The sequence below is a fragment of the Pleurodeles waltl genome, chromosome 2_2 (genome assembly GCF_031143425.1).
Source record: "Pleurodeles waltl isolate 20211129_DDA chromosome 2_2, aPleWal1.hap1.20221129, whole genome shotgun sequence".
NCBI lineage: Eukaryota > Metazoa > Chordata > Amphibia > Caudata > Salamandridae > Pleurodeles > Pleurodeles waltl.
The window spans coordinates 729,768,477-729,787,111 of NC_090439.1; the positions used below are offsets into that span (position 1 = coordinate 729,768,477).

Here is an 18,635-nt window from a genome sequence, read left to right on the forward strand (position 1 = left end):
CACAAGGCACTTCACAGCGCAGGCCCTGCCTACCTCAACGAGCATCTCCGCTTCCACGTGCCCACCCGCCAGCTCTGTTAACCTGGCCCTCACCACCATCCTGCGCATCTACCGTACCACAACCAGCAGCAGATCCTGCTCCCACCTCACTACCAAAAACTGGAATTCCCTCCCCGTCAACCTACGCCTGACCCAGGACCTCCTGACCTTCAGGAAACCCCTCAAGACCTGGCTATTCTAGCAGCAGCAACCCCTATCCCCCCCCCCCTTGAGACCCTACCGGGTGAATAGCGCGCTTAACAAGTGATTGATTGACTGACTGACCTAAGATCCCAAAAGGTTGTTCGTCAAGGCCTGGTTGAAGGGCAGAAGGGGCTCAGAAGAAATCTGGTCCAGCTGCAGGACCTCAGTCAGAATATTATATTTTACCTCCAGGGTGAAGAGTTGGGGGGCAGAGACTTTAGCTGCCCTGCAGACAACCATGACGTACAATATGGATTCTTTTGTGGCTGACCGTAGCTGAAGGAGAGAAGACAAAAAAAACTGTCTCAGGGGAGGTATCTAGCCCACTGGCCTCCTGCAAGTCCTCATACCAGTTATCTTGATAGGGCTGAGCAAACTCCTCACCTAAGGCCACAGCAGTTATCGGAGTCCATACCAAAAAGGGAATGTTGCCTGTCTTGTTTTAAGTCGAAAGCTGAAATTGCCGCCTAGGTGGGATTCGGGGCTGACGTCTAAGTTGGACCATCATCGAGTCAGCATCGAAGAGGACAATCTGAGGCATTCCTCAGACAGTGAAGCTTACATAACCAACCTCGTTTTGAGTGCCAGAAGCAGTATGAAAAACAAGGGCCGGAGGCAAGAGGGACTCAGAGGACCAGCTGGTGTCTAGGGCGAATGTGCCAGCGGGTGGTATTCCAGGTGGAAAGAATCTTGGGTACTTGGGCCCTGAAGGCATGCAATAGGGATTTGGTAAGAAAACAAAGAATCAGAGCAAAACTGTGTGGAACTCTTCGATCTGACGCAGCATTGCTGAAGTTCAGGTTCTGTTAGAACCAGCTGTGGAAGTGACCCCAAAGTCAGATGACAGAGAGAAATTGAGACTGTTGATGCCACCCAAACACTTGCTCAGGGGAGTGTGAGCGATGTTAAGGAGGAGACATCCTCTTCAATTTCTTGTGCTTACTGGAAGACTTGGAGTGTGACAAAGACCGACCTCTGCAGGGGCTCTGTTGACTCCAGAGCAGAACCGAGGGTGAACCTTCAACACAGAATGGAAGTTGGAGCAGTCCCAGCGCTTATGCTTGGTGACTAAGAATTGCCTTGCATTTCCTGATGCCTTTCGGGTTCACTGACCATCAATCTCCGCAGGTCTGGAATCGTGGCTTGACCCCAGATACCACATCTGTGACAGACATCGGCTTGCAACAGTCCCTATAGGCCTTGAAACCTGTAGTTTTAGGGGGATGACTTCCCTTGCACACTGTGAGAATTTTGGAATATCGAGGTAAGGTGTTTCAGAGAGTCTTGAGGAAGCTCTGGATCCACATCTGGAAGATTGGAAATAAGGTAAGGGACTGACACCAGCTTGCAGGAGTGGTACCTATATAAACCCTGCATGTCTTATCCGGAGCAGAATGGCGTAAGTGCAGCACTGCAAGGTGCCACACCTTCCGTCGCACAGAGGCACTGCTGAAAAGTTTCTGGATCCAGTCTGATGCTTGGAGAATAATCAAAAGGTAAGGAATCTGCGACTAGAAGTCTATCAGAAATAAACAGTTAAATGTTTTATCTCCTGTTTCTTAGCGCTATTTTGAGTGTGTTATTATTTATTTTAAAAAAATAGGGTTTGGAGTCTCACTGTGTCCCTAAACTCAGAGGGACTCACTGAGACCAGAAAACACCACAGAACTATATTGCTTTAGGGGTTGTGTAGAGCTTGCAGTTCAACTGGGTTCCAATTTGTGTTGGTGCACTGAACAAAGTCCTTGCAACAGGGGGTTTGAAATCGAGCCCCTGCAGCTTGGGAACCCCCCTTCTCCCCTAGAATGTGACAAGGACAAAGGCTTTACTTCGGATAGTTTCCGCCCTCCCCCAGTGGGGGAGTAATGTTATTAGGGTTTAATAAGGAAAGACAATAATTGAAAAAAAAAAAAAAAAAAAAGATAGCTCCCTCCTAGGCAAGAGGGAGGGTGTATGTCATTAGGATTTTAGGGTAACATTTTCCATTCGCAGCACATGTTGTAGTAGATACACATGTTACACAAAGACAGTAAAGCAATACCTCCCCTAAGAGGTGGTCAGCGAGCAGATGATGCAGATATTTGGGACAGGCTTTTTGAATTGTATGGCCAACTAAAGCCTCTTGGCTTGATTGAATTTCACAGTAGCATTTGGTTAACATGAATAGTGTTGATGAAGAAGCAGCTTTACAAGTCTGCCATGGGAATGCTTCCGAAGAAGGCCATAGTAGCTTTCTTTTTCCGAGTGGAACATACTGTAGGCATTATGTGCAATATACATTTAGCATCAACATAAAACCTTTGAATACATTTAACAATCCATCTAGCAGTACCACTTTCAGTGGCAGGACTGCTGGAGTGAGGTTTTGCAATAGCACCAAACGATTGTTTTGTCTTGCTTACAAATGTAGTTCTATTATTTTAATACATTAATGCTCTCTTGGTGTCAAGTGAGTGCAAAGCCCTTTCAGCTAGTATCTCTTGTTGTGGGAAGAAAACGGACAATTTAATTGTCTGGTTCACATGAACAGGAGACATGACCTGTAAACATTTTTCCCTATGCACTTGAATGAAAAGTTGCTCCACTTTTAGAAACTGCAGCTCACAGACTCTAGACCAGTAAGGTCAATTTCCTGGACGGACAAAAAAAAAATATATATATTGAATTTCACAGGAAAGTAGTAGTAGTTCAAAACGCAGGCCTATCGGACTTGTTAGGGATGTTCAAATTCCAAGCTTGTAATGAAGGAGTTCTTGGTGGAATCACCCAATTTAAGGAACTACATATAGACTTTAACTAAGTCTATTTTAAAGAAAGACAAATACTTCCTGTTCTATATGTAGGATGAGAATGTAGCAAAATATAACTGAGAGGAAGTGTGTGCCAGCCCCACCTTTTGCAGATGTGAATGACAATGTCCTGGAACAAACGCTTTAAGGGGGTCTATGTTTACACAAAGAGTAGTGAACAAATAGTTTTGGCTTCCCTGCAGGGCAGGCATACGTAGCCAGGTTATCTGCCTCAAGCAAGACTTACATACACTCCTCTGGAAGCTTGAGGTAACCAAATTCTAAGGTGCCAGACTGCTAGTTTCAGCTGCCTGATGTCAGTGTGAGATGGCCATGAGACAGTAGATACATTGTAAGTGGAAGCTGTTTTTGAGACTGAATCAACAATTCTAATAGCACCGAGTATCAAGGACATCTCGCCCAAGTCTGTGCCCCCACAGAATGATATAAGATAGAGTTATGAGATACGAAGGAGTGGAAGAAAAGTGTGGAAAAATATCCCTGACCAGTTCATCCTTAGTTCATTTCCCATGGACTGTGTATACAGGCACCTGGAGGTGAAGTTTTGGCATTTCGCGTTTTGTGGGGGCGAAGAACAAGTTACTTACCTTTGGTAACACTTTATCTGTAAGAGACATTCTAGTTGCAGACTCCTTACCTTTGAATTTCCCCCAGACGTCAGACTGGATCCAGAGAATTTTCTCAACAGTACCCCTGAGCACCATTAGGTGGCGTCAATTGGCTCTGCATCAGTCATCTGAGCCATCCGTGCCAGATATGAAGTAGCGGGATATTATACAGGCACCACCCCAGGACGCCAATGTCAGTTTCTGTACACGACTTTCCATAACAGAATCACAGAGCCATGAAGAACACTGAATACTGGTACGTCAAAACTAAGGCCCTTAAGGAGGAGACACTGACCCTAGAAATCAGTTTGCAGAGCTGGGAGGATGGGTGGGTTGGTAAGGAATCTGCAACTAGATTATGTCTCTATCAGATAAGGTGTTCAAGAAGGTAAGTAACTTATTCATCTGATAGAGACTTCTAGTTGCAGATTCCTTACCTTTGAATAGATACCCAAGCAAAACCATCCCCAGAGATGGGTCTGTGGACGAAGATCATACTAAAAAATCCTGCCGGACTGAGCGGGCAAAGTACCGGCCCCTATGGACCTGACAGACAAGTTACTTACCGTGAGTAAAGCCTTATTTGGTAGAGACAATAGCTAGTTGCAGATTCTTTTTCTTAACATTTCTCCAGGCGATCTGGAGATTTTTCTTGAGCAGTACCACAGTGCAGTGTCAGGCCTCTACCGGCTCTACGTCAGTCGCCATTTGCACCCAATATGATGTTGTGGGCTCTATACAAGTGCCACCCCAGCGCACTGACGTCAGTTTCTTTTCATGACTTTCCGTGCCAGAAGCACAGAGCCATGAAGAACAGTGACCACTGGTGCGTCAAAACTAGGGACCTGAAAGAAGTCCATGTCCCTAGAAATCAGTTTGCAGAGAGGAGAGGACAGGTGGGTCAGTAAGGAATCTGCAACTAAATATTTTCTCTACCAGATATGGTGTTACCCAAGTTGAGTAATTTGTCCATCTGCTAGAGACATCTAGTTGAAGATTCCTTACCAAAGAATAGATACCCAAGCAATCCCCTGCCCGGAGCTGGGTCCAGGCTGTAGTGTTTGGTAAACAAGTGCAGAGATGCCCACGTTGCGGCCTGACAGATGTCAAGGACTGAAACTCTGCATGCTAATGCAGTCGTCACAGCCTTAGCTCTGGTAGAATGAGCACACAAGCCCTCAGGGTTTGCTTCTTAGCCAGTGCGTAGCACAATTTAATGCAGGGACTGACCCATCTGGAAATAGTTTCTCTTCTGCACTGCCCGACCTTTCATCTCACCAACATAACCAACAAAGAATTGACCATCCACCTGGAACTCTTTGGTACAATCAAGTTAGAATGCCTACGCTCTTTCCGAGTGCAGGTGGTGGAGTCTCTCCTCTTCAGAATGATCTGGGGGTGCATAAAAAGTAGGCAAGGTGATGGATTGGCCTACAAGGAAGGGCATAACCAGTTTTGGCAGACAGGACACTGCTTGTGTAAAGCACCAATTTGTCAGTGTAGATGGAAAGGTAGGGCAGCTTAGATGACAATGCCTGCAGCTCACTCATCCTGTGGGCAGATGTGATGGCCACAAGAAAGGCTGTTTTCAAAGCAAGAAGCCTTAGAGCACAATCTTGGAGAGGCTTGAAAGAAATGCACATCAGAAATGTCAAAATTAAATCCAAATCCCATTGGGGCATAATGAATGGAGATGGCGGAAACACATGAGTAAGGACTTTAAGGAACCTATTTACAATTGGAGACTTGAACAAGCATTTGCAATGCAATAGGTCTCGCACTTGCACGAGAGCTATTGGCATTGTAAATGTGTAAATGAACTTTTCTTGCCACATAAATCAATACTGCCTCATAATTTGGTCCTTTCCTGCAACATAATACGAGTGCCCATGCATATAACTAAAGCACTTCCATTTACCTTTTTCCTCTATCTGCAACAAAAAATTTAAATTGTTGCCATTTAGATATAGGCAGCACCTGGCAACATCATTTATATGTGTTTGAGTGTAATGGTAAAATTTCATCTATAAAACGTGAGGAAACCAAATTTGTGTTCATGCCAAGGTGGTAATTAATGAAAGACAAACGTTTTCCCAATTATTGCTACTTTTCCCGCAAAACAGAAACAGAAGCACCTGAGATGAATTCATAGTTTATTCGCTACACTGCTAATTTTAAATATATAAAAGCCTCCTGCTTCTGAATATTATATATGACAGAGTTTTCTTCTTTCTCAGCAGGCTAAGAATGCAGCATTTTGGATGCTGCATTATCTGGACGGTGAAGGCTGAGAGCTTCCAGGGGACGGGGAAGGGCCCTTTCACACTCGAGCACTCAGTGCTGCTTGCCTGCTACGCAGTCAGGAGATCCTATTCACAACAAAGCTGTCTGCTAATTATTTCTAAGTGCGGATTTTATTGAGCCTTAATTTTCTGTAATATGGCGTTGCTGTCTGGGTGGAGACAAAAAGTGGCCTGCTTTGTTTTCTTGCAGCAGGATTCTCTACGACGTGAAATAACAGCACAGCTCATTAGGCAGAAAAAGAGCTCTGAAATATGGCTTTATTGCTTTGGATTGATGCCACCGATGAACGCGTACTGCTTGGCTGCACTGCACATACTCCTAGTTGTTTTTTTTGTTTTGGTTCGGTTCATGACACAAACTGTTAAGAGCAGAGCGACTTCTTAGCAGTGCTTTATTAACACAAATGACCAGTCTTTCCAGCACTCCAAACTTCAACTGAAAGTGAGTTTTACCAACAAAAAAAATCTGATTGCTACTTTTGTAATTAACAAGGAAAGAGCAGGAGATGGGGGTTGCCAGGACAAGCAGACAAAAAAGCAGCATGGGGATAAGCAGTTCCATGTGGGAAAATTACACGAGGGAGGGCAACACAGAGCACAAGCAGACGGAAGTTATGAAGGCAAGAGAGCAACACTCACCAATACCAAGTTCCTGAGGCATGAAACTTCAAAGTGCAATGGAGCACGGAGGGGAGAGAGAAAAGACAAAAATAGTTTGCCCACGCTGATGGTGCAATAATCCATGTAACAGGGTAAGTCTGCAAGGCGTAACAAAACAGCCTCAAGGCGGGACAAATGTAAAGCATTTACCAATGACATCAAGGGATTTTTGCAAGGCAAGCCCACAACTGAATGAAAGTGATGGGCGTGAGATAGGCATGGTTAAACCCGACAAATACATTAAAACAGGTCGAATAAGCAGCTCCTGTGCACTGCTATGCTCGACCTAAAGCGGTTGATCAGGCAACCGCAAAAAAGCAGAAATGGCAGACAGATGACCTTTCAGAGTGCCCATTGCAGAGCCCCTGCTGGGTCAGAGTAGGATAAACAACAAAACCTCAGTAATAAGGGGAATAAAGGGGGTCAACAGACTTGTCTGTGCACCATTCCAAAAATTTATTCGGACAGCTGTATACCGTTTTTGTGTAGGGATGCCTGGCTGCCATGATTACATTCCAGATTTTGGGTGGAAGGACAAAAGCTGTCAACTGTCACAGCTCAATCTCCACACAAGAAGATGGAGACTGGACAGGTCCAGGTGGAAAATCCTCCCCTGCTGCCAGATCCTCCCAAAGGGGCAGTCTGATTGGATGATCAATGGCCATGCTCAATAGCTCTGGACACCAGACTCTTTGTGCTCGGTCTGGAGCCACAAGATTACTAGGGGCCCAGTCGTTCTTGATCTTCTTGAGAACTCTGGGCAGAAGTGATATGGGTGGAAAGACGTATAGGACGCCTGAGTTCCACTGGAGACGAAGAGCATCTTAGCGCGACTGCCGCCTGGAAACTCTAATGTGCAAAACATCTCACAATGCACATTCTCCGAGGAGGCTAACAGATCTAACCAAGGCTCTCCCCACTACTGAAAGAGACCTTGCACCACTTCCGGATGGAGACGCCATTATTGATCCAGCTGACATTTTCGCTGAGTTTGTCTGCTCTGGTGTTCATAGAGCCCGTCAGATGTTGACCCACCAGGGAAATGCCCTGTTGCTCCAGCCAATCCAGAGGCGCAGAGCCTCTTGACAAAGGGTCCACAACCCCACCCTGTATGTTGCAATACCACATGGCGGTGGTGTTGTCCGTGACCACCTGTGCTACCTTCCATTTGAGAGTGGGAAGGAATGCTTTCAATGCTAGCCTGATCGCCCGGAGCAACAACAGGCTGACGTGGAGTCTGGACTGAGGGCACCAGAGACAAGATGCCTCTGATCTCCACCTGTCCCAGGTAGCCACCCCATCCCAGGAGCGATGCATCTGTCACTACTATCAGATGTGGTTGGGGAAAGGGTAAGAGATCTTCCACTGGTCCAATCTGGTTCATCAGCCACCACTGCAGATCTCGTGCAGTTCCCTCCGAGATCTGGACCATGTTGGAGAGATTCCCTTGATGCTGCGCCGACTGGAATTTCAGGTCTCATTACAGGCCCGCTAATGCCATCTAGGATGTGTCACCAGTGGAATTCAGGAGGTCAGGAGGTCCTGCAGCCTCAGTGTTCTCATCGAAATCCAGGATAGAGGCTGAAATATCGGTACCATAGTCTGAATATCCCAGACTCGCAGCTTGTGAGAATAAGCCAGAAAACTGCAGAGTCCAGAATAGTTCTAATTAAAGGGAGCACCTGAGAGGGAGTCAAGTTGTGAATTTGGCACATTTATAGTGAACCCCAGTGAACGCAGTCTGGAGTCCGTAGTCTGGAGGTGGGAGACCTTCAACAGCCAATCGTTGAAATAGGGGGAAGACTGGAGCCCCTGATCTGCGCAGACAAGCTGCAACCACTGCCATCGCCTTGGTTAACACCCAAGGGGCACTGGTAAGGCCAAAGGGGAGCACGGTAAACTGAAAGTGCTCGTGGCCTAATGTGAACCACAAGTAACGTTTGTGAGCAGGCAGGACGGGAGTATTAAAGTAAGTGTCCTGCAAGTCCCACACTACCGTCCAGTCGCCTGTGTCCAGGGCAGATAGAAACTGAGCGAGAGAAAGCATTTTCAACTACTAGTTCTTGAGAGAGAGACTGAGGGACCAAAGTTCTAGGATAGGGCGGAAGCCTTTGTCCTTTCTGGGCACCAGAAATAAGCAGGAATAACATCCACAGCCTCCTTCTGGCACAGGGACCCTATCTACAGCTCCCTTGGCCAAGAAAGCCATAACTTCTCCTTGGAGAAGTGCCAAGTCATCCTCTGTCATCTGATCGTAGGATGGTGGCACGGATTAAGGGGAGGAAGTAGCCCCTTTGAACTATCTGCACAACCTACCTGCTTGATGTGATTGACTACCAGCAGAGCAGGTGATGGCGGATCCTGCCTTAGACTGGTACCTGGTGGGGAATCGGCAGACTAGGAAGGTTTGGAGGCTGTTATGGGGTGGGGGTGGAAGGGTTCAGTGGACTAGCCAGACCACTGACTCCCTGATCCACCAGGACAGGCCACACAGAGGCTGGGCAGCATTTGCGTCACAGCAGCTGGAGGGGTATGGACGTGGCTGGCGTCATCCCTTCCGTAGCCATGAAAAGGGCGAAAAGCATACTGAGGGGGATAAAGGGCCACCACAAGGTCCAAAAGACCAAAGTAGCATGAGAATCCCTGAAGCGCTTGAGCGCCGAATCTGCTTTCTCTCCATAGATGCAGTGTCATCAAGGGGCATGTCCATAAGATTAGCTTGGACGGCCCTGAAAAGCCAGATGTCCTCAACCAGGCGTGGCGCCTCAAGGCCACTGTCGACACACCCGCTATACCCAGGAAGTCAGTCGTGCGTAGTCCATATCAGATTACGAACTTTGCTGCGTCTCTCCCATCAGCAACTGCTTGGCCTCATAAAACTGCTTGAGTAGGGCAGGGGTTGCTCCGGCTTTGGAAAACTCTGGGAAATGCAGAGTTAGCCCAGGCACAGGCTTCGCAGAGCGAGGCCTAGAACGCCGACACCCCCTCGTATTGTCGGCCGACAGACAAGAAGTCGAACACTTTGACTTCTTGCTTTTCTTATTGTGCTTCGACTTAGACGATCGCCCCAAGGACTTGGATTGGGACATGGAGGATGGAGGACTCCACAACCGATACTGGGACCTTCCTCTTGACCGGTATCTTGACTTGGACAGAGTCAAGCATGGGCCGCCATCAGCTTTAGGGACTGCTCCCTCAAAGCCAGACAAAGTTGAAAAAAGCCAGTCACAAAATGACTGAGGGTTAGCTCTCTGGATCGGCACATCTGGTGTAGAAAGAAAAGAATTGATATTAGTGTGGCATCTATAAAGGACCTGCAATATATCCAGCATGGATGATGACGGAGCCGATCGACACCACCTATCTGTGTGCAAGGTTACTGTTCAGAAAATTCCCCAGATCCAGTCTGACACTTTGGGGGAAATTCAAAGGTAAAGAATCTGCAACTAGAAGTGCCTATCAGATTATATCTATTGTACCAGTGCCTCACTGGAGGAAGTACCTTTGATGTACCTGGGGATATATCCCCCAATTCATGGATTTGTTAATGTGTCCTGTTTATCCTGTTTGCAAAGTCACTGTCCACCCCTGGCAGATGCTCCACAAGTAGCTGAATATGGGTGTGAGTGGGCCAATAGCAAATGTTTTGGGCTAAAGCTGATACCTGGGGAGAGCAAGTCCCCCCGCTTCTGGATGTAGTATATTGCAGTCATGTAGCCAGACTTTAGGAAGAATGTTTTGCCTCAAATAAGCCTGCAAACGGCTCAGAGTGAAAGCCTGACTGCCAAATGTTAGTGAAAACTAATGTGTCAAGTTTGCTATTGTGGTGTCATGGTACCCTGAACAGTCTTGCCACTGAAAAGAGCTCCCCACCCCAAAAGTGAGGCATTGTGATTATGGTCACCTGGAGTATAGGGTCCATAAAAGACCTGTAAACACCAAGTGCCATTGCCTCCCTATGCACTCTTGCAGTGGATGTATATGCAGCCTTGCATGCAGCACTATTTCAATACATAAAACAATCATCCCTAACAGTTTTATTATGGTCCTTACCATAATCGGACATGGAATATGAAAAAGAGGCAGCATCCTTTTGACTGCCATCATCCTCTCTTGATTTGGGTAGGCTTTCCCTGTGTCGGCATTTAGGACAGATGTCAGAAAGGGGTTGGATTTGCTGAGGCACGATAGGTGACTCTTTTGTATTGACAGTGTACAGCTACAACCCATAGGCATTTGTTAAATATTTTGGGGCTGTCCTGGCCCAAAAGTGTACATCTCTGAATTGGTAGTGCTGACCACAAAGCACAGGTAGTAGTGATGCACTAGATGTATGGGAATGTGAAAGTATGTGTCCTTAAGATCGAGGGGCACCATGTGATCCTATGTGCAGAGCAGCAAATGATATCCTGTTGGGTGGTCATGTGGAAGTGCTTTGACAGGATAAAGCAATTTAGCAGCCCAAGGTCAAAGACAGGCTTAAAATTTCCATCACTTTTGATGATCGGAAAGTGCCAAGTCAGTTTCCTTGTACCCCTCCTCGTTGGTGAGGTTTACAAGCTTGATGGCACCTTTGAAGAGAAGTGCTGTACTTCTGCCTCAAACAGTCACAGATGGTTCTAACTCATTAAACAGCAAAGTGGTGGTATGTTTGGTGGCAGGGGTAGAACTTGAGGCACTGCCCCACTGCTTTAACACCAGGAGCACTTCCTTTTTTGTGGAAGGAAGAGCCTCAATCTTCTTCATACAGCTGTTGTGTGACTGAGGTGAATGGTGGGTAAGCCACCCTTAGGAAGTGGAGGTACTGTTGCCTCCTCTTCCAAAGGATGTGGGTGTTCTGAAAGGGCTGCTGGTGGGGACAGCCCTGCCTAAGGGTAGTAGATGATTTGGGGAGCCCCTCCATACCTGCTGCTTACAGAAGACCGACCTGGGTGTTTTGATCTGCGGCACACCTAGAGCCTTTGTGGCATCAGCGTCCTTCTTGAGCTTCTAAAGCATTGAGTTCACTTGAGGGCTAAAACTGAACTGATGCACCCGTCAAAAAAAGACACTGATGAGGTGCTGTTTAACTCTGGCCTGAAGTCCAAGACCCTTAGCCAGGTTTAACACCCCAGCAACAATCTTTAATTTGTTGGGGGAAAAAAGTGCCTGAACCCAAATTGTTCTCAGAATCCTGCCTATGCCACTGTCGAATGTCTAGGGTCCAGAACACAATACTGTTAAGGCCCTTCTGACCACACTAGGAACCTAGGCATCATTCTGGACAACAAGATAACCATTGACGACTCAGGTCAACTCAGTCTCCTTTTTCTGCTTCTTCATCCTCCGGATGCTCTGTAAAATATTTAAATTCCTACCCCAAAGCTCAAGATCACCCAGGCCCTCATCACCAGCTGACTGAACTACGGCAATGATCTCTATGCAGGGATCACAGTTCACTGCCTCCTCCGGCTATATAACATACAGAACACAGCAGCCAGTTGCGCCTTGGTTCTTCGTAAATGAACTCACATCACCCCCTACCTCAAGGATCTCCACTGGCTCCCTGTATAGAAAAGATGCCAGTTCAAGCTCCTGGTCCACGCATACAAGGCCCTACACAACTGCAGACCTGCCTACATGAACCACTTCCTGAACTTCCATCAGCCCATCAGACACCTCCGCTTAGCTTCCCTTTCTCTAACCCCTACCCCCCATATTCGATGTAGCAGATGCAGAGGTTGCTCCTTCTTCTACCTAGCAGTAAAGACATGCAACGAGCTACCCTTTCACCTCCGGACCTCATATCTCTTTCAGAATTTCTAAAGTCGCAGCTAATCAACTGAACCCTGCCAGTGAATGAATACCATCAAGGGTGTCTAGAAGTGCTCTACAAGTCTACTGACTGCTTGCTTTATACTTCTATTTGACTTATGTAATGACCACATGAAACTTGACCAAGTCTTCAAAGTATTGTGTGGTACATTTAATCACGCTTCTCAACATTAGTGGGTACTGTACACATTATTTGGTCTTAAGTATTTCCATTAAGAAATTGCCTTCTGTTGTGCGCTTTTTTTACCTTGTGGTGCTGTGCTGCCCTCCAACTGTACAGTAGGTAGTGATGTCATTTGGAGATATAGCCTTCATAAGGTACGGCTCTCGTCCAAGTTGTCTTGGGGTTCTGCGTGGCAATCTTCCTACGAATCATGTCCCCTGGAATGACAGGCTGATGATAGGGATCATTGGGTGTGTAAGGATTCCTTTAGTCTGAGTCGGAATGGTCTGACTGGGATGAGAACTGTGGCAACAGAGTGGTGGTGTGAGAATTAGAACTAGTTGTGTAGGAAGTCAAGGGAGAGGTGGGGGTGAGTGAGGCCTAGGAGTGAGTATCTGTGGTTGATTTGTCCCTAACCTGCTAGGGGATATGCTAGAAGTGTAACTCCTCTGATATTTGCCTTTTAAAGGTGCACTTTCTTGTACTGGGAACCTGAGGCATGTGTGGGCTTGTACCTGCAGGGGGTGGCCAATCTAAGATTTTTTCTATGGGTGGGTGTATGAAAATCTTCACCTGTGGGAATTTGAAAACAACTGGTACCACATTTGACTCCAATCTCAGTGTCGAGGTCTGTTTGGGGGCCTATTGTGATGGAAGTTTTGCAGTTCGCTTCAAAGCATATTTCAACTCTGAAGTGGATCTTCTGGAGGTTTGAGGTCAAATCCGTGTCAGTGGGTGGCAGTGCTCGGTGCCCTTCACTGGAGGATTTTCCTGGAGCAGACGGAGTCTCCTGAAGGTTGAGAAGGCTTGGCGTGTGTAGCCTTGTCCAAGACTTATTAAATCATCAAAAAGCTGCGTGCCAGACTGACTCAGGAGGAGTCCCTTATCGGAACATAAGGGTTCTTCTAAAGTCAGTCCCCAGAGGGCTGATCCTCGAACAAGTGTTGAGAAATCAAGGCTCTACAAGTCCGTTTTTGTCCTGGAGCCTTTGCTATAGCGCAATGGGAGTCCCTTCAACTCCTCAGCCTCCGAGGTGTCAGAGGAGAGAACCTTTGGGCTTTGTTACTCCTGCGCTGGCTGAATTCTTGAAGACCCCTATTCTTTTGCCATGGTGCAGATACCACCTGGCCGAATATGTCAGGTGTTCAGGCCCATTCTCCCCTCCCCACCTCCCAACACAGCACCTTGTGTTTCCATGCGTCTTTCATGTCCACACAAAATGGTGTTTTTGCATATGAATGCTTTGCACGCTGAACAGTCTAACTCCGCATGCTGAGGGGACGAACCGAGGTTGGACACATGAAGTGGGTCTGACCAGCGGAAATTACAGTTATATTTGGGGCAGAATTGGAAGGGCATTCTCTCCGTACCACCTTCCCCATAAGTTATTCTGAGAACAACCTGGTACATTAAAGTTTTGTCTACGCTGCTCAATGCAGCGTACAAAACGTGGTTGCTGCTCCTCTCCTGTACTGAATTTTTCTGTCAATGGTACCAGATCCTCGAAGACTGGCACCAAATTCCGTTTTAGACATTGTGGTTTCAAGAGCTGGCATTCGAATATTCAAACCCGATGGTTAGAGAAAAGCAAGAAAAACAATCTAAGTTGGAGTCTTTGTCCAAGTGCATTGTTTGCTATGTGAAGTCATGAGGTATATTGTAATTCAAAACTTCTTCAAAGAAAAACAGCTAGTAAACATCCACACAAAGCAGAAAATGGAAGAAATGAGCAAGGCATGTGTATCTACAACGAAATATGCTACAAACATATGCAATAGAAAAGAAGGGCGTTGATAAGCTTTCAAATGCAAAAAGAACAAGTGATCGACGGAATGCTGAACAATGTCAAACATTCTCCTCCAGTACAGAGATCTGGGCCTAAATCCATCGTTTTATTTGGTACCCATGCCATTCCAGTTTGGACCCAGCCATATGCAAATCAGTCTTGACCCTATTCCCCCAACGAGAACAGTACAGCCCGAACTGCCAAGCCCGGTCCTTCCTGAACTGGAAACAAGCATCCTAGGACCAGTTTCAGGGTATCACCCTTCATCAGCCAGGCTAGCTTCACTCCAGTAGCATGGGGAGCACGGGACCCATGTCTGGGCATACTCTTTCCACTTGGTGCGACAAATGCCCCAGACCCGGGCTCACTATGCCACTGGATTCAAGCAAGCCTGGCTGATGAAGGGTGATACCCTGAAACCAGTCCCAGGATGCTTGATTCCGGTCCAGGGAGGACCTGGTCTAGCAGTTCGGGCTGGACTGTTCCCATGGGGAACAGGGTCAAGATTGATTTGCATATAGCTGGGTCCAAACTGAGGTGGCATGGTGAGTAAAATAATTGATGGATTAAACCCAGATCTGTGACTAGGGGTGAATGTTTGATTGGTTCCGCATTCAGCCCATCATGTGCGTTTGTTTGATTCTGTCGCCATAAGTGCGCCGGGTGTGCCCAGATATGTGTCCCAAGCTCACTATGCCACTGGATTCAAGATAGCCTGGCTGATGAAGGGTGATACCCTGAAACTGGTCCCAGGATGCTTGCTTCCGGTCCAGGGAGGACCTGGCCTGGCAGTTCGGGCTGGACTGTTCCCACGGGGAACAGGGTGAAGACTGATTTGCATATGGCTGGGTCCAAACTGGGGTGGCATGGTGAGCAAAAGAAGTGCTGGATTAAACCCAGATCTGTGACTGGGGGTGAATGTTTGATTGGTTCCACATTCCGTCCATCATTTGTGTTTGTTTGCTGTTGAAAGCTTTTAGTCACATCCCTGCTCAGCTTTGCAGATTTCAAGGCAATGAAAGGCAAATGCTGTGCGGCATTGGTATTGTGTTAAATGCCACCAGCAGGTTGCTATGGTCCATTATGGGGCAGCTAGGCATTTCGAAAAGTTGCTTAGATGTTGTTATTCACTTGCTTGTTATTTCCACTAACAGCATCTCAGCAGTTGTAGGAAGGCCACGTTTAACAAAAAACTCATTCTAGGTAACTATTCAACATAAATAGCTGGTAACTTTAGTCACTGAAAGAAATTTGACACGTAGGGGAGGTGAAGTGTGCTTAGTATCTGGGAAAAACTGTTTATTTGAGAAATTGTTGTGACCATTCAGCTTGTAAGAGCTGCCATCACTAAGGACATTCGGTTTTGGAAGTAGCAAGGAATGCATTTCCGCATGACAAAAAGGCTTCTGCTACTAAATGCCCTTAATGAGGCAGAGCTCCGAATCATAAATACTGCACAGGCATATAATAAATATGAAAATAAATAAGGCATCTTCTTCGGCCAGTGAGGATGGCCAAGCCCAGCAGAAATGCATCATTGGCTTATCTCACAAACATGCATAGAATGAAATCTTGAAGGAGAAAGATGAACATCATGCTTTGGAGAGTGATGGCCAAAACGAGGTAAAATCCAATAGGCTGTGTGGCGTTTAGCATATGGAAAGTTATGTTCTTGTAATCCTGGTTCATCTGAATATTAATCTGAATTGAAATTAATACATTTACCCCCAATGAGCCCTGGGTATTCAATCCCTAGAAGACACTAAAACATATCATAAAGGTTCATTTTTGCATCCTGGAGCTTTTCATTTTGTGCCATTCTGGCCATGTTTATAATAAATCTCCCTTCGAAATAACTGGGAGGAAACCATTAAAAACACAGAATTTTACATTTCACCCCACACGTGAACAGTTCGGTGCTGAAAAAACTTCCAACAACATAAGGTTTGTGCATGCAAGACTGTGGCCTGAACAGCCAGTGACGCGTACTGACAAATATGGTAGCTCAACAACAAAGGCCTGGGCAATTCATAGGACAAGGGAGAGTTATGGTTTCTTCAAGTTTTGTTAGTTGTCCAGATCGGAAGGATGGGTTTCACCAATATGTAGACTTTTGTTAGGACTGGCTTTTAATTACGTAAAATGACACTACGAACGTGAATACTGCCTTCCTCGAACTGCGCTTTAAGCGAGGTTGACAGTCTAATGCATGGATACTCAAAGTACGGCCTGCGGGCCTCATGCGGCCCCTCTGACCTTTACATGCGGCCCCTTGGGCAACAGGAGCACTGGCAGCTGTTTGCATGATTCTGCACTAACAACAAAAATATTAAATACACACACAATCATTTATTTCAAACTTAGTTGGTGTTAAAGAAAGGAAGTAACTAGGGACTCCTGCACTTAACTTTAGAAACGTCTTCATTTTTAAAGACATCGTGCAGCACAAGTGTAAAACTAAGACAGTCTCTTTAAAATTAAAAAAAGTGTATTTACTTAACATGCAGAACCTTTTAGCCTTAGTACAATTTATTTTATCAGTGCACTGAGATGTATTCCTTTAAAAGTGATGGTTTTCAAACATACATTTGGAAACATACATTTTTACACATTAATTATTTCCCTTATCCTGAGAACACAACCAATAGTAAATTGAAGAGGCCAGTCACTTGGTATGTGCACTTTATGGGTGGCCTGTGTTCCTATCATACATTAACAACATTATGTTTTATTAATTCAAACATAGAAGCAGGTTGTGTGCAGCGCACACCATGAATCATGTATTTTTGAGGTCATCTTAAATGTGATAATGCAGAAAAAGAAGTGAAGTGAGACTAAATAATTGCCTAGGATCACACAGTTTGGAAAAGTGGGTAAGCTGGGATTCATTCCTGGTTTTCTGGTTTTCCATTGTTTATTTCAGCCACTAGATGTATATAATTTGCTTCTCCTACACCTACCTTGCCCCCAATTCCCCCAGCCACCCCACTTGACCGCCACAGCCCTGGCATCAATGCGGCCCCCATGCGCGCCACAGACCTAACTTTTTGACCCATGGGAAAATGTTTGCGAGTACCCATGGTCTAATGTAATCATGACAATCAAACAACTAGTGTAATCATGACAACTGCTCTGCAGTTTCGTTTGTATCCGTATTTAAAAGTCCACAAGCGGTTCACTTTCTCTGAAGACTGTATGTAAACAAATATATATATTTTTTGTTTTATTTACCTTTGAAGCATGTGTAACGACATCACAAGCTGCGGTTCATTAGTGGTCTGAGAACGAATGAGTTTGCTTTTCGTTTGGGCCGCAACTATGGTGCCATCGGATAAAGAGAATCGATACAAAGGGCTGAACGCCAGTCCTTGTCGCAGCACTGTGGGAAAGCAGAAAGAAACTTTAGTAGAACAGAATCAGTACTGTGGGACTCAATATGTGAAGTTCCAGGGGAGTGCCTGTTGGTTGACACTGTGCAGCACATATCCTGTAAGGAGCGCGTTAGGTTCATTAATCCCACCATTCAGAGGTACATCTGCTGCACGTTCTTGTACTGTTTTTTGTACAACTATAACTAATTTAACAGTGCCATAAATACATTGCTGCTTGATATAAAGTAGATATACTCATTCACACGTTCGTGGTATGAACCCAGGGGACAACAGTATGTATTAGCCCGCCAATGGCATAATATATCTGGGTAGGAATTTCATATCTTGTTGGGCCTCTCTTTTGTAAATTGTTGCAAAATCTTAAAGCTCTCTACCTTACGGAGCAGATTATAATTCAGATCATCAAGGCAGCGGCAAAATAATCCATCTGAAAGGACCATTATACTGTTTTTTTCGAACACAAGCAATATTGATTTGTGATGGTGAATTCAAATATGCATATCTATCTCACATACATGACATGACAGTGAAAATAAATGCAGTCGTGTAGCCTGTCTAGAGGAATTGTACTAATAAAAGCGCCTTCTACACATTAGTACAATGAAAAAGTCAAATTCGAGTTTATTACCCGAGTACAGCAAAAGTGACATGAGAATCAATTATTGCCTCATACAGTGAGCTAAGGAAACAACTCCTAATACCCACATATCTCTTGAGCGAGCGTGATTTTACCTTGCTGCCAAAATATAACCCCATGCATCCTAGTTTTGAGTAAATACATCTGTTAACACAAATACACATGCAAAAAACGCCATGGTGTGGACAGTATAAGCGGATGAGCGGACTATGATATGCT

The 18,635-nt window shown here is 45.7% G+C and overlaps 1 protein-coding gene across 14 annotated transcripts in view; it reads right to left on the reverse strand.

Moving 5' to 3' along the window:
• NCOA2 (nuclear receptor coactivator 2) overlaps positions 1-18,635 on the reverse strand; it is a 1,057,595-nt gene that overhangs the window by 342,905 nt on the left and 696,055 nt on the right. For all 14 annotated transcript variants that reach the window (XM_069220319.1, XM_069220317.1, XM_069220318.1 and 11 more), the window contains one exon: positions 17,619-17,766. In XM_069220319.1, the coding sequence (XP_069076420.1) occupies positions 17,619-17,766 (148 nt within the window). The remainder of the gene's footprint in view (positions 1-17,618; positions 17,767-18,635) is intronic.